The sequence below is a fragment of the Vulpes lagopus genome, chromosome 7 (assembly GCF_018345385.1).
Source record: "Vulpes lagopus strain Blue_001 chromosome 7, ASM1834538v1, whole genome shotgun sequence".
NCBI lineage: Eukaryota > Metazoa > Chordata > Mammalia > Carnivora > Canidae > Vulpes > Vulpes lagopus.
The window spans coordinates 97,419,230-97,435,718 of record NC_054830.1 but is presented as its reverse complement, the minus strand read 5'-3'; the positions used below and the strand labels follow the sequence as shown (position 1 = coordinate 97,435,718).

The 16,489-nt window shown below is 38.7% G+C and overlaps 1 protein-coding gene across 9 annotated transcripts in view; it reads right to left on the bottom strand.

The window, feature by feature from the left end:
- Positions 1 to 16,489, bottom strand: part of FREM1 (FRAS1 related extracellular matrix 1) — a 168,896-nt gene that overhangs the window by 83,375 nt on the left and 69,032 nt on the right. For 7 of the 9 annotated variants that reach the window (XM_041761811.1, XM_041761807.1, XM_041761809.1 and 4 more), the window contains exons 11-16: positions 15,287 to 15,480; positions 14,466 to 14,556; positions 12,826 to 12,993; positions 10,331 to 10,539; positions 7,736 to 7,829; positions 3,595 to 3,847 (exon numbers count right to left, since the gene is read on the bottom strand). In XM_041761811.1, the coding sequence (XP_041617745.1) occupies positions 3,595 to 3,847; positions 7,736 to 7,829; positions 10,331 to 10,539; positions 12,826 to 12,993; positions 14,466 to 14,556; positions 15,287 to 15,480 (1,009 nt within the window). Of the gene's footprint in view, positions 1 to 3,594; positions 3,848 to 7,735; positions 7,830 to 10,330; positions 10,540 to 12,825; positions 12,994 to 14,465; positions 14,557 to 15,099; positions 15,481 to 16,489 lie in introns of those variants that run through there. The other 2 variants (XM_041761810.1, XR_005988876.1) reach the window with 2 other exon arrangements.

Here is a 16,489-nt window from a genome sequence, read left to right as displayed (position 1 = left end):
TATCAGCAAACCAGCCAATCTGCTCTTGGTTAACTAACAGCACAGAGGTAGAAGATCCAGGGAACAGAAAGTTCTGCAGATGTGCTTTTGGTACTTCTCATCCATAACATTGAAAGTGCCAAGAAGGAAGCAATTTTGTTTGGAATTTTGATGAGATCAGAGCACAAGAGATCAGGGACGTCATTGGTCTTTTCACAAGACACATTGGTCAAATCTACACTGTACTGTTCTTGGCCTTATTCTACCCACTTAAAATAATGACAAGGAAAATCAAGAGATGATATTACGGAGCAACCAATGATTGAAGAATGAGTAATTAACAAAACTGCACATACATGATAGGCTTGTAAGAAAAAATAAAGTTGAAGTGGAGAGAATTAGAATTAAATAATCTGCCTTTAAGTTTAGGAGTAGTAACAAATATAAGATGCCTCTCATTTATTCATATTTATTTAAGAATAAATTGGAATAAAGCCTATTTATTCCTCATTCATTTGAAAATATATATTTAACGGCTCTTTTGTGGTAATTAGTGTTCTGGGTTCTTCAGCAGAGAATCAGGCAGACATTTTGAAAGCATCAAAATCAGTTCAAAAGAATGTCAAATGCCGAAAGACCTATTATGGGCCAGGCACTGAGACAATCTCATGGCAAAGAAAGAAAAGCAGCTTGTTAGACTATCACAGGTGTATGTATGTATGTATTAAGAGGAACCATGTGAAATTGCCACCATGAAGTCATTTTTTTACTAATTAAGTGGAAAATTCCTATATCTCAGCCTGACTATGTACACGGAGCTGCAAATGAAGAAAGATGAAAGTTCTGGCGGACAGGGGTGTGGGGGCAGGGCACACATGGCAGAGAAAGTCTAAGAAGTCTTTCCAGATGGCTCTGCTGGCTTTATCCTGAGCATTAAGTTATGAGTACTTTACCAGGCAGATGAAGTAGAGAACTGAGATGGAGAAAGGAGAATCTGCAAGGAGAGAGAGCCAAGAAGAGATGTGGAAAAATCATTCCAAGGAAGAATAGACAGCTTTTTTAAAGAAAAAAAAAAGCAAACATAGTGCCTTCCGTAACTGTAATTTCAAATATAATGAAGTGTTGGATACATTTACAGAAAAGCCAGGCTGAGCATCATGGGTGGAGAATTCTCTGCCTCAAATGGAATATAGTCTTAGGGTGTGATTTACACTTAAAATGGTTGACCACAATGTTATTTAAAAATTTTTGTTGAAATGACTTCATGTTTAATGTTGGGAGAAGAGCAGATTCTCTGATGATGTAACTTTACATCATCAAATATTATTCAATTATTAAAACTTACATTTACAAGAACTTCATAACATTTAATAAATATCTTAATAAATTTTTAGCTCACAAGCTCAATGAAAAAAGTAATTAACAAAACTGCACATACATGATAGGCAACTATGTAAAAAATTATGATCAGAAGAAAGAAAACAAAGTACTGTAATACTGAAATGTCAAGTGACCAGTTTTGAGAGGTAGATAGGTGATTTTTCAAAACTTCATTATTATTTTCCATACTTTCCAAGTTTATTTTTAATGGCATGTAGTATTATTTTTATCATCATGGAAAGCAAAAAAAATAATGGTGACAAAATTATTCTCAGGTAGCCTTTATAATCAACACATAAAGGCAAAGCAGAGCCACTAAAACTTTAGGTCCTCCAGTACTGTGTGGTCCTTATACTCTCTCCCAGGCAATGCTAAATAATTACCAATTGAGTAATTGCTAGAACATTACAAGGAAACACATCATTCAAATAACAAACCATCTTCTGAATTGGAAGTATTTCTGCTAATTTAGTAACACAACAACAACAAAATACCCATCTATCTCAAGTAATTTGCCTAGTGTTCTAAAAAAAATTAGTTCATACTTCCTTATGTGTCCATCACGCTGGAAGAGATATAAAGATGGACACCTGCTGTTTAGCACTTGGAGCAAAGCACTGGAAGAGGAGACAGATTCATCTCACCCCCAATTTATCTATGCTGCTTTAGCCTGCTACCGATGTTAAATTTATATGAAAACCAACAGTTATCGGGCTACAGCCCCTTTTCTGCCAGTCTATCTGAGACCTATTGAGGAAATCAGAATGAGGCACCCAGGTGTGGACCCTTGAGAGACATCGGGCAAGTGGACTCTGCTCCCCAGGACAGGACAATAACCAGTGAAACCCTTCCTAAGACTAAACACACTTAAGAAGATAAAGGGATACCATTTTTTCAAGAGATGTCTGGCATAGTGATTAAAATGTGCCATACTAACTAACTGGCCATAAAACAACTGGTATCTTACTAAATCATGGTTTTCCAAAGTACAGATAAAAATACTATTTCACAATACCCCCCCCCCCCATTTCCAATTAAGCCTTTTCTATCTCAATCTCCCTACTCTGGGTTCCTCAAGGCTCTCACACTGACTGCTTGTATTCTCCATGTGTTTCCAAATAAGGAAGTGATTTGAGTTCTGAAACCTCTTATTCCCTGCGCCCTCACCTGGCCTTCTATCCCCATCCTGCCTCCCATGAAATCTACACACGAGAGCAGCATATGGATGAGTACACATGAAACTATAATCGAGTGGCAATAAAAAGTGTTTAGAGGAAGTATACAGTATTATTACCGAGGAAGTGCACTCAAACCAGAGATCAGAAGACTTGCAAGAGGCAAAGACTGATGAGGTACAGATATGTGACACGTGAGTGAGTCTGTCTACCCATTTAAATTGAAAGTCCTTTGCAGCTGAGTCTGGATTATACTCCTTTGCAGCCCACAGTGCCCAGTAGTGTGTTAATATTTTTCTTATTTGGACATTTGACATGCAGACAAATGCCATCTGGGTAACAATATAATGTGATGCCAGAAATGAAAGAACAATGCTAATAAACAAGCTTTTACTGTATCATTACTCTGTGTTCATTGCTGTCTAATGCTGTAGGATTATTCAAAACCATAAGATATCACCTTTGCTTTTCAGGAATTCAAAAGACAAAAAAGTTACTCCTTAGGAACTCGATGGTAATAAGTAAACTTGTGTTTTTTAAAAAATCTTTTTTATTAAGTAATCTCAGTGCCCAAAATGGGTCTCGAACTTATAACTCCAAGATCAAGAGTCCCATGCTCTACGGATCAAGCCAGCCAGGTGCCTATTAAAATTAGCAATATAATTATCTTAGGGTGCTTACTTCAGGCATTTCTGCTATGATTTATGGATCCCAAAGCTGTGATGGTCAAATGAAGTCTTCTTTGAATTGACCAAAAAGGGAATGCAGACGACCCAGGGTGAATTAAAGGTCTCAGTAGAAGCATCAGGAACAAAACAGCAATAATAGGTGCTCCTTCTCCACTCTTGGAAATTCACTATGTTACTGAGATCAGAAATCCTTCTAAATATGGTGATTATGCTTATAAAATGGGTTACAGGCTGCTGCTACTGTTGTTGCCTTTTTTAACAGAAGCAAGAGTTAAGACTTTTAGATTATCAGAGCCCCCAGCAAGAAGGAGGGTTATGACTATTGTGGTGCTTGCATCCGCTCACACACTAGTCGCCGTGTGGTCACTTACCCGTGTGTTTGTATGTCACAGCCCCCGAGATGACATCTCCCTGAGAGAACTGATCCACTGTGACTCCAGCCTTCCTCACCACCCCATGTTGAGGCTTTTGAGCAATCACAAACATCAGTTTCAAGTCATCACTGTCCACATCAGTAGCAAAAATGTATTCAGAGGTGATGACTACCTCTTCGCCCTCTGAGCAATGCATCATGGGAATGAGGTCAGTCTTTAGGATTGGTAGCTCATCATTTACAGGCAATACCTGGTTGGGGAGAATGCATGTTTTCAAGAAAAAGAAAGCAATGACAAATTGCCCAACTGTTAAACCATAGCTCATAGTCGGGATGACAGGCATTTTCAATCTTCCAGACACATGAAACAATAACCGTGGAATTTGGCCAAGCAGGCTGTGTCTTTTCCCCATATGAACCATCTTGCAAGAAATGGCCAACATGAGAGACATTTTAGGTAGAAATGGAAGAGTATGGTTATGGTTTGGGACTCAAAGCTCTCATTTATTTCTAGACAGACAAAATATAAATGTAATACAAATCAGTCTTCGCTGAAGTCCCTATCCTCCTTCGTTAAATTCACACATATTCTAGAGGAAATCTGGTCCTTGTGGTCTGATGCATTTACATTTACCACATCAGAGTTATTTATATTTCAAATTATTTGGCAATTACAAAGCTTTCCTCCACCCTCAACTTCCTGCCACCCAGGAAGTTTCTCTAAACTTATAATAAGCAACAGCTTATTTCAAATATTTTGAGTTAACTCTGAAACTCCATAACCATTAAATCAATCCCAGGCTTAAACTTGATGAAACATTTTTCTCTCACTGTATGAAAATAAAGCTCTAAGTAGAAAGGAAAGAAGAGCAATATGGAATCACTCTGGCTCTCTGAATCTAATGGAATCACCCAGACACTTGAAAAGGCAAGTCCTTTATTTTTTTAAAAATTTTTTAAAAATTTATTTATTTGAGAAAGAGAGAGAGAGAGAGCATGACTGGGGGGAGGGACAGAGGAAGAAGGAGAGAGAATCTCAAGCAGACTCTGTGCTAAGCATGGAGGCTGACACAGGGCTTGATCTCCTGACCCTGAGATTATGACCTAAGCTAAAATCAAGAGTCAGAAACTGAACTGACTGAGCCACCCAGGGACCCCAAAAAGGCAAGAATGAAGGACTTTCTGCCTCTGAGTTCATGGTCTCAACTTGGTGTATCTGCTACACATTTAGTTATCAAGTCCAACCTGCAGATACTCTCAATCCCACGTTTCAGGCCCCTTCACTTGAGCCATGGTGATCTTTTTAAAATGTGGCTTTCATAACTCTGTTTCTCTTTAGATTGTGTATATCTTTCACCTTTTAAAATGTGGCTTTCATCAAGTCATTGCCATATGGGGACAAGCAGCAGCTTCTTAGGACTGTATTAGGAATGTATTAGGCCTCACTTCATGTAATTGGGGGCATTTGCCACCCTACTGCCTTTTCACCCAAAGACACTGAGTTCCTCCCATCTTGGGTCTTTGCACCATCTCTGCATGCTCTCTCTGCCCTGTGGCTCTGTAGACTCTGCCTCAGCTCCTGGTTTGCCTACCCTCTCCTTCAGATTACATTTGGATTCTTCATGGAAAACTTCTTAGACAACTCAGACTCATTTAGGGACTTCTACCATTTACTCTCTTTTAGCACCTCATTTATTTGTAGATATATCCATATTTTAATTATTTCAGTGATAATCTACTTAATGTCTGCCTTCACCCCCTGCCTATAATCTCTAACTGAACAGAGAGTTTCTTTGTCATGTTCATCGTTGTATCTCAAGCCATCGTATCTATCATAGGCACTGGCATATAGAAAGCATTTGTTAAATATTTATAGAGCAAATAAATGAATGAAGGTAAATATGTATATATGCTCTGGATACCCTGTTATTTAAACAGGCTAACAACTCTACAATAAGTATACATGAAATTATTTTCATATTTTCCTTTGAAGGGTAGATGGGGTAATAAAAACTCAGATTTATTTATTTAATCAAAGGTAAAAAAAGTATGCAATACTGTATTCTATTTTCTATTGGCTTATTAGGGAACAATATCTTTGTTCAAGTCCTCTGAGTGGATTCATTAAGGACCCTCTTTATTACTGTTCCTGACTCTATCTATGAATGGCACCAATACATCCATGATGACCACCTTACAAAACACAAAATAGCCTCAGTTTTCAAAGGATAATAAAGCCCAAAGGCAACAGAATTTAACATTCTTCCTGGATAGAAAACAATCACACATAATTGTCCAAAAGTTACCTGTACTTGTAATTGGTTTCCAAGGGCATGGCCCTTTTTGTCTAAAAATTCACAATAAACAGACTGCTTACATAGTCGAATGATTTGGGGAAAGTCATGGAAACTTCTTGAACTTAAGTTTCCTTGCCTTAAAATGGAGATAATTTCTTCCTCATCTACTTAAAAATAATAGATGGATATAATCAACCTAAATTAATTACTAACCATAAAATACCATATAAACACATTATTACCACTAATAATAATTTCATATCACAAAGATCTGACAAATTTCAAACAGAAATATTTGGTAGATAAAAGTCATTAGTGGTTCTTTCTGGGGCATAATTCTTTCAGCATACCTTCCTTTGTCACTAACTATAAATACTTGCAAATCCTAGAATTTTGTTTATGGATTTAAGTGGTCACTCAACAGAGAAATGCACGGATTCCCATCAACATTTATGTGCAAATTTTTCATCATTTGTCAAAAGGGGGAAAAATCATTTCAAATATATCTCAGAAAGGAGTATATGGTACAGGAATTCACAAAGGGGCACTACATACGTGGCTTCTTCCACACAAGAAGGAAAAGCCCAGTGATGCTAGCCTAATCCAGCCAGTTGCTAAATAAATATTTCTGAGTGTTATAGCTCAAAAATATTAGAATCAATTTATGCATAGAACCAATTGGGGGTTTTATTTAAATTCAATTAGTTAACATATAATACATTACTAGTTTCTGAGGTAGAGGTCAATGAACCAATTGGGGGTTTTATTTAAATTCAGTTAGTTAACATATAATACATTACTAGTTTCTGAGGTAGAGGTCAATGATTCACTAATGATTCATTAGTCTTATATAATACCCAATGCTTATTAAATCACATGTCCTTAATTTCCATCACCCAGTTACCTCATACCCCCTTTCCCTCTAGCAACCTTCAGTTTGTTTCCTATGATTAAGAGTCTCTTATGGTTTTTCTCCCTCTCTGATTTTGTTTTTTTCCTCCCTTCCCCTATGATCCTCTGTTTTGTTTCTTAAATTCCACACATGAGTGAGATCATATGATAACTGTCTTTCTCTGAACAATTTATTTTACTTAGTGTAATAATACCCTATAGTTCTATCCACATGGTTGCAAACGGCAATATGTCATTTTTGACGGCTGAGTAGTATTCCATTATATATATATATATATATATATATATATATATATATATATATATACCACATCTTTTTAAATTAAGTATCTAGGTTTGAGATCAGAGTGGTTTAATCTTTAAATGGATTAGAAAGAAAAAGTAGTATGCCCTTTTCACCAATATAATTTTGTTGTCTATTGCCTGTCCTGAGACATTCAGATGTAAACAAGTATACTTTTGTTTGGAGTTGACATGTTTCAAGTTCTATCAGGAACTCTTAAGAGGCTTCCAAATAGGGGCACCTGGGTGGCTCAGTGATTGAGTGTCTGCCTTCGGCTCAGGTCATGTTCCTGGGGTCCTGGGATCGAGCCCCACATCAGGCTCCCCACAGGGAGCCTGCTTGTCTCTCTGCCTATGTCTCTGCCCCTCTCTCTCATGCATAAATAAATAAAACCTTTAAAAAAAAAAAGAAACTTACAAACCAGGGGTACCTGGTGGCTCAGTCATTTGGGTGTCCAACTCTTGATTTTGGCTCAGATCATGATCTTAGAGTCATGGGATCAAGTCCTGTGCTTAAGATTCTCTCCCTTTCCCTCTATTCCTCCCCACTCTACTTGCATACATGTGCTCTCTCTCCCCTCCATAAAAGAGGCTTCCAAACCAAATGGTTCATTTCTATATGAACCAGGGAGTAAACGTTCTACCCACCTCAATGTGTAGAATAAATTCTGCTGAATTCGTGCCATCTGTGACCTCCAAGAATATGTCATCCTGAAGTATCTCAGATCCATCATGCTGATACCTGTAGGGATGATATGTGCCATTAGCCCCTCATGGCCACTGTGACAGTAGGGCATGCCTGACACAAAAGCTCTTCCATGGCTTTGCCACATGGTCAATAAATGAATAACAAAAAACATAGCTTAATCATGAAGTCACATACTTAACTACCCAAGTATCCCTGAATGTAAAAATGGCTCCACCCTGGAGAATGTGTTATATGCATTCATAATTTGTCCCCAAATCCAAAACATTCCCTTCAAGTTGCCACCATGGCAATGGGAACCAGTTGGTGTAGTTATGCTTACTTATGTAAAACAAGGCTGGGGTCAGGAGTAACTGAGAAGACATCAGACAGGTAAGAGTAGGACACTCTATGAATCTCGATGAGCCCCCTTCTCCCCTCCTCTTACACCTACTAATCTTTCTGCTTGTGCTTTCAATCTACCCAGCAATTCTGTTAAACTCTAATCTATGAATTACTTATTGCCTCTCTCCCTCCATTTTCCCTTTTCTATTTGCTAGCTCTCTTCCACTCAATCTATAAAGATTTTCTAATGTCTCCAGACTTAAAAATATTTTTCCTTGGCTTAGCATTAGCCATATTTTCCTTTAATTCTCAGACAAGCTTTATAATGGAATTATCTAATTCAAGACTTTTCATCTACTCTCCAGCCACTGTAGTGATACATGGTAAGTTCTAAATAGCTGTTGAACTGAGCCAAATTTTTAGCTTATCAGTGATTTGTTCACAATAGGAAATAAGCCCTAGGAAATGAAATTTAAAGTTACATAAAAATAGTATACTGAGGGGCACCCTTGTGGCTGAGTGGTTGAGCATCTGACTCTTCATTTCAGCTCAGGTCATGGATCTCAGGGTTCTTGGCTTGAGCCTTGCATTGGGCTCGCACTCAGTGGGGAGTCTGCCTGAGGTTCTCTCTATCCTTTTCCCTCTGCTCCTCCCCCTGCTCATGTACACATACTCTCCCTCTCTCAAACAGATAAATCTAAAAAAAAATAGTATATCAAAGATATATAACACTTACATATGAAAAAATCCCAGGTCTAAAAGGTGTTTTACTCAGGGCTAGACCCACCCATACACTGGGTAGGGACTCAGGTTTGGGATTTCATTCCAATGGCAAAGAAAGTCCACCTCCCATCCCCAGTATCCTCCCACACACTGCCTCCTATGATCCCTGATATTTTCATCAAAAATAGATATGTGATAATGTACTAATCCTATCTTACCATGCTAATACCCCTAAAAGGACCAAGTCGATATAGGAATACATATCCAAAGGTATGGCTATGTTGTCATACAGAACAAAACCAGACTCCTCCTTATACTGAGTGACCTCAACCTCTTAGTTTCTTCAATTATAATATGAGAATACAACCATCTCCCTTGTCAGGCTTGATTATTATAAAGATTAATTAGGGGAAAAAACATAAATGCAAGACCATGGAAGAATCCTTGCTGGCAAATACTAGTACTTTTTCTTCCATCCATCATTCACTCCCTAGTAAGAATTACCTAAACAGACTTCTTGTTCTAACATGTAGCTAAAAGCTGAGATCTCTTAAAAAATGAAATTTTAACAAGGATAGAGTGAGTAGTGAAAAGAGGTCAAGATACCGGAGACTGTGAATAAACAATGCTAAACTAAACTCAATCTCAGATGAAATTGATCTTCCTATGTACAAATCTGAACTCCTAGTCAACTTCCAAGTGTGGAATTAAGCATTTGATGCTGAATACTTTCTGAAGGATCAAAATTCCCATTTACAACTTGAACTTATAAATGATAAGTCAACTAATATATCTCTACCTGACCTTTGCTTCTGAGTATTTTCCATTGTTTTATAGAGAAGGCATTTTATTAGATTTTGTAGGAACGTTTTTTACAGGACTGCAGTAGATAGAAGAAATGAAAAACCTTAAGGTGAGGGGAACTGCTGTCAGACCATAAAAACTGAATTGTTCTATTTTTGACTGCCAAAGACCCAAGTACTACTCCATGCCCTACCTCCCTAGCCTACCCTACATGTTTGCTTGCAAGTCCATTCTCAGTAGAATGGGATAAAAATTTACACTAAAGATGTTGATCAACAGAATTTTATCCCAGAATTTCCAGGGTTGTGAAACTGACTTTCCTTAAAGCTGAGTTCAACTCTGTAGCTTAGCCATATAGATTATTTTAGTCTACATTCATTCAGTTTGGCTATTACCTCTTGTGACATGTATAGTTACAGCAAATTAATATTCATGGTAATTAATTCCTGTTGTTCAAATATTCAAAAAATAATTCCCACCGATAGAGAAAGCCAGATGGAAAGAAAATGTCTGGAGAGAAATTAAAAGATTGTCATTTCTAATTTTCAACCAAACCTTGAAAGTATTAATTGGCATGCTGGTACCCCTGAAAAAATTGAACAAACTTCTTTCCCTTACTTTGCCTCACAACTGATCCAGATGAAGGCCAAAGCAAATCGAAAAAGAGATCCAGGAAATGTTCTAACCTAACTTTTAAGGCATGGAGGTCTCCCCAAGAAAATATGTCTCCTGTGTTTAGAGGAAATCCATCCAGCTCCACTCTTCCACACTGAGGCAGTCTTTGTAGGGAGAGGTAGATGCTGTCCAGTTTGGTATCCACATCAGAAATCAGAACATTTTCTGTGCTGATGACACATTGAGCTCCCTCAGCCACTCTTAGGGAGTTGGTAAACACCTAAAAAGAAGGAAGAAAACATTCTAAGCCTTGTTCTATGAGCTATCACTGAAGACAGACCTCATTAAATAAAAAGGGCAGGGTGTGAGGAGATGGGCAGAGGAAATGGAAGTGAGCAAGAAGTCATAGCCTTCACTTGGAGACCTGCTCTATCCTCCTGCCCACCAGGTCACAGCTGCCCCAAAGCAGCCCCTGCTCACGAAAATTATGAGACCAACCACCCTGAGAGAGTTGCTTTCTATTCTTCAATACATTACTTCTACTAGCAAAGGAAAACATAAAACAAGAGCCTTCTTTCCCTACAACTACCTTCACCCCCATCCTTCCCACATGCCTTACTCCTACATTTTTACTGTTTGGAGGAGAAAGAAAGAAATAATACTCCTGTTATTAAAAGAGGAGCATTATTTTTAAACAAGGTCCATGTCTGCCAGCTTCATTGATTCTCTAGTTGCATCAATTAATACTCCAAGATGCTAATATTTCAAGGGATATATTCTGCTATATTCTGTGGTTTTAAATTATAAATGTATTTTAGGTCAACTTTCAAAAAATAAAAGCATAATGCTAATTTGCTCCAACTCATTCATCACTAACTTTTCTGTCTCTGCCTAAACCCAGTGCTTAGGTTTTGGGGGTCTTCCTGCTGGCATCATATTATGATCACCTAGTAGTTATCACTCAACTCAGCTATCTGCAGGTATTTCACACCAGGAAACCAATCACTCATGACTGGTTTCACTGCAGCTACTCATTTAACTTTATTTATAATATTCTCAGTTCTCTAAGGCATGATTTCATTTGTCCTATACACTATAGGAAAAAGAAACCACTATGCCACATTAGCCCTGAGTCCTCATAACTATTCCATCTACCTTCAAAAGAGGAAGATAACTGTTCCTTTCATCATTTCTAATTCTCTCCATAAATCATTTTTCTCTAGCAAGAGGTTTGGATTGCTTTGCATAAAGCACTATTTCTCTCCATGACTGTTTTAGAAAAAGCTTTGGCTTCTTTAGATGCTGGGCTAGTTCTCATATACAGAAAGAATGGTCTGAATAAAATCTAATCAAATTAACAGACATAATAAACTACTCCCTCCACAGGGAATGTGATCTGGTCCCTGACAGGGAAGGAATCAAAGAATATAGTTCAGATTCTTTTGTCTTCTGTGTGAGACCTTTAGTGCATCTTTTGCCAAAAGTTGCAAGTTCAGAGGCCTGAGGGGGCAGGTCAGTGATGTAAATGAGTGCACTGGGCTAAGTGGGGCCTTTTGGGACTGGAGAGCAAGCCCTGGCAACGGCTGCTGGGGGCAAATGAGTTCACTGCTGCTAGAGCTTCCAAATTTTGAAGTGAAGCTTAGAAATTCAGACTTGATGTGAAACTTCCTGATGTGTAAATGTTGGCAACTCACTAATTAAAAGTATCATTTGGCTCTATCAGAACAGTTCTGTGGGTTGGGTAAGCCCCTTGGTCTTCAGAGTGAGACCTCTAGCCTCCAGCTTTGGGCAGGTGTAGAGATGGGGAGGAGAGAGCTGGAAAGGGAGCCTCAGGACTCCTGGCTATCTTCCAGGTAGGTACTTGGAAGGTGACATCTTTCCAGAGGGGTGAGACATGTATGGGTTGTCATCTCTCTTGTTCCTGATATATAGGTAATCTTACTTTGTCTTGCCACTCCTGAGGGGAAAATGAGTCCAGGAATAGCCACATGAATGAAGTCTAGCCCTCTAATGGGGTTTGAAACAAACTGTCAATATGAAGTCCAGCCTCACAGATCAGATGCAGAAAGTAACATCGCCTTTGTAGTTCAGTTTTAATGAGACACCCAAACGCTTGAATGCTTATGTCAACACTAAGGCTGAGATAGGAGAGGATGGAAGGACTCATCTTAATTCATTTGAAAAATTAAAAAGCTTATTTAGATTAGTGAGCATATAGTTGGCCTGCAAAGAGAACAAATAAGTCCTTCCAGTTGCTAAGAGACCCATAACTTAATCCCCTTCCCCTGATCAGCATGTGAGACTTAGCAGAAAGGAAATGAAATGAAAGAGGTTTTGATAAAGCTTTGAAAATAATGCCAAATTCAGCAACTGGAAAATCTCACCTTTTAGACCAAAAGTCCCATGGGGAGGTAAAAGCTTTTTTTCCTACACTGTAGCTGGAAAATTAAATAGTTCTATAAAATAGCTAACGAAAAGTTAGCATTTCCAATAAGTCTTGGAGTCTTTCTTTTCTTTCTTTAGGTCTTCCCTCCTTTTTGTCTTTCACATCAAACATCGTACATACCTTAGGAACTTGATTGTCCACTGGAAGAATTGTGATGTTAAAGCAGATCCCATGCAAAGTGCCTCCATGCTGGTTACTGATGGAAAATGCAAACTGAACATATCCTGGATTGAGGCCCATATCTTGCATGGGTGGCTTGTAGGCCACTTTCATGTGGTTTACAGCATGCTGCAAAGCAAATCGAGATGGAAATGTGGGCGCCCATCTGCAAGGATCAGAGACTTTCAGAGAACTAGGTCTCCAAGAGCCATCACATTGACACAGAACATTGGAAGTGCCAACATCATGAATTTGAAGATCCCCAAAAGCTCTGTTTTAGAAATCACATTTTCTAAAACCAGGATGGAAAAGAACAAAGGAATTAAGTAAATATGTCAAGTGCTTGAAGCCAGCCCCTGATAAAAGACAGGGGATGTGAATTTCAACCCAGCTTTGCAATAAATTAGCTGTGTGATATTGGTCAAAGTACTTAAACTTGCAAGGCCTCGATTCCTTATCACTAAAATAAATAAAATAATAAAATACTAGTACTGAGCACATGGGGTTTACACACTTATTTGCAACATCTAACTACAGTGAAATTAGGCAGAATTAACCCTCTGGGCAGGGGCAGCTGCTGCCTAAGTATTCATCACCATTACTGTGACTCTCGGGGGAGTATTCAGGGTACAGTCCACAGGAACAGGGAGAAGGTTAGTGAAGGATTTTGGAAGGTAGTAGTTGTTATGAATTGAATGCATTCCCCTAAAAAAAAAAAAAAAGCTATGTTAGGGAATCCCTGAGTGGCTCAGCAGTTTAGCGCCGCCTTCAGCCCAGGGCGTGATCCTGGAGTCCCGGGATCACGTCCCATGTCAGGCTCCCTGCATGGAGCCTGCTTCTCTCACTGCCTGTTTCTCATGTGTCTTTCATGAATAAATAAATAAAATCTTTTTTTAAAAAAAAGATATGTTAAAGTCCTAACCTCTAGTACCTCAGAATATGACCTTATTTAGGAATGGGGTTATTGCAGTTGTAAGTAGTTAAGATAAGGTCACACGGAAGGGTGAGTCCTTCATGGAATGTAACTAGTGTCCACAGAAGAAGAGAGACACACACAGAGAAAAGATGGCCATAGGATAACAGAAGCAGACTGGGGTGGTGATCCAAAAGTCTAAGGAGGAGACAAGAAAGGCTTTCACTACAGGGCTTCAAGGTGGCCCTGCAGACACCTTGATTTCAGACATCCAGGCTCCAGAACTTTGAGACAGTAAATTTCTGTTGTTGTAAGCCACCCAGTTTGTAGTATCTACGGCAGCACTAGGAAACTAATACAGTGGATCTTGAGTGACCTGAATGTGGTGGAATAAAACCTAGGCACCACCAGATCCTTTAATCAGAACCCTGCTGCTGATAAAACGATGCCAAAGGCTGTGTTGAGTTATAATAAGATTTGGAAATCATATCCAATGCAATGAAGCATTTTCAAATAGATATCACATGCTTAACAAATATATGGAAGCAGGAAGAAGTAGACATGAGGCATTTGATGCTTTTGACAGATGTCAAAGGCCAACATTCTCAAGTGCAACACTAGGAGTGCCATCCCTTCTCCCAGAAGACACCTCCATCATGTTTGTCAAGATTTTAGCATAGCATCATACCTGAGTGAATGATCTCAGCCCTCGGGCTGCAGAATTTTTAGTTAGCTTTGAAATGCTATCCACCATAATTAATTTCCCAGCATCCAGATGTCTAGAGAGAAATACAGAAGGACACATCAGCTAATTTTCCAGGCAAGAAACATTAAGTCAAATAGCCCACAACCAAATTTTCTAAAGCTAAAAAAGCCCATTGTAAAAGAAAATCAAAATCTTCATATTCTCTCTTCCTGTTGGGGGGTTCTAGCCTTCAGTCCAGAATCATCAATGCCATTCTCATGACTGCAGAAAGTATGTACAGAATTTTCTACTTTGATCTCATGAAAATAAATTGTTCTTCTCAGCCTAAAAAATGTTTCCTTGCTTCTTCTCATCCTAAAAAAAAATGTTTCCTTGCTATCATGTACATGACACAAGCCTCAGGTATATTCATGCCACTTCTAATTGAGATTAGAGAATATGACCATTTTGTGGCCTGTAATATCTGAAAATAGTGTTATGAAGATTCAATAAATTTTATTAAAAAGACAAAAATAACATGCTCTTTACAAAAGAAAGAAATGTTGTATGAAAAAAAGATTAAAGATTGCTTTAAGCTTACCTAAGCTGAAGACACTACAAGTGGCAGGTCACTTACCAATTAATACAGCTTTTGAAGGGAGGTATGAGATAAGTTTGAGATTACAGTAAATGTGGAATTGAACACAAATTCATGTCTGATCAACAGAGCAATTGAATCACAGTATTGTATATGGACACTTGCGACTCAATCCTTGGACACAACCCTCAACAAATAGCCCAGGTGATGACTTCTCAAGAGATACCTGTGGCCGAAAGAGAAAAACGGAGGTGTCGTTATCGTGTAGAGAAGCTCCCTGTTATATTCTGTATCTATAAAATGTAGATGTTTCTTAGTTATGTAGGCCACCTCAGTTTCCTTGACAACCAAATGCCGAGAAACTCCAGGAGCCTCCTTTGGAAGTTGGTCATCCACTGGAGTGATATGGATGGTCACCACCTGGAAAGAAATGATCTGTGCCATTAATTTGAAATACCAAAGGACACCAAAGAAAACACCCCACAATCACCCAGTCATGGTGAAGATGCTTTTCAAAAACTCCCATTTATAATATACTTCCCCTGAAATGATTCAGGAGCTAATAAGAACATGGTCCAAAAATAGAACATTCTTACCCATTTTGTGTTATGTTTTAAGAATATAATTATCACAACTACAGTTAATGCAGTCACTAATGCTAGGGAACAGGCACATAACAAGGTCCCGATTTTACTTCTATTTCTCCCTCCTACCAACACCTGTGCTTTCTTTTGCTACCACCTTCCACTCAGTCATTGATCCTAGAATCCTTGTCATAACTTTTGGTTCCTCCTTCTCCATTGACCCATAACACATCTCCAAGGCCCAGAGTGTCTGCTAACAAAATTTCCTACACCATGACCACTTTCTGCTCCCTCCACAACTGTCATTCCCACTCTTACTGGTCTAGCTCCAGCTCTCGTCATTTCTTCCCTACATTATTGCAACACCTTCCTGTGAACCCTAACTCCCAGACAGAATCTAGACTTTACATACCTCTAGTGTTCTCTTTTAAAAGAAAATTACAAGTCAAATCAGTCATTCATCTCCTCAAAAGCCTAAGTCACCACTCAGGAAGGATTAAATTGTACAAACTCCTCAGCATAGCACCTGGGACCTCCACAGTTTAGACACACTCATTTTTCAACTTCATATTTTACCACCTTCCGATGCTAACCCAGGAGTCTAGATGCACATAAGGTATCAGGTTGTAGCTCTCAAGCAGGCCTCTATGATCTGGACCATGCTGTTTCTTCAATCTGCAATGCTTTTCTCCTGCTTTCTCCCAAAACTTGAGGCTCTCTTACCTTTCAGGGCTCTTAAAACTTTGCCCAATTTCTCAGGGCACCTGAGTGGCTCAGTGGGTTACACCTCAGACTCTTGATTTCAGCTCAGATCATGGTTTCCAGGTCATGAGACTGAGCCCCAC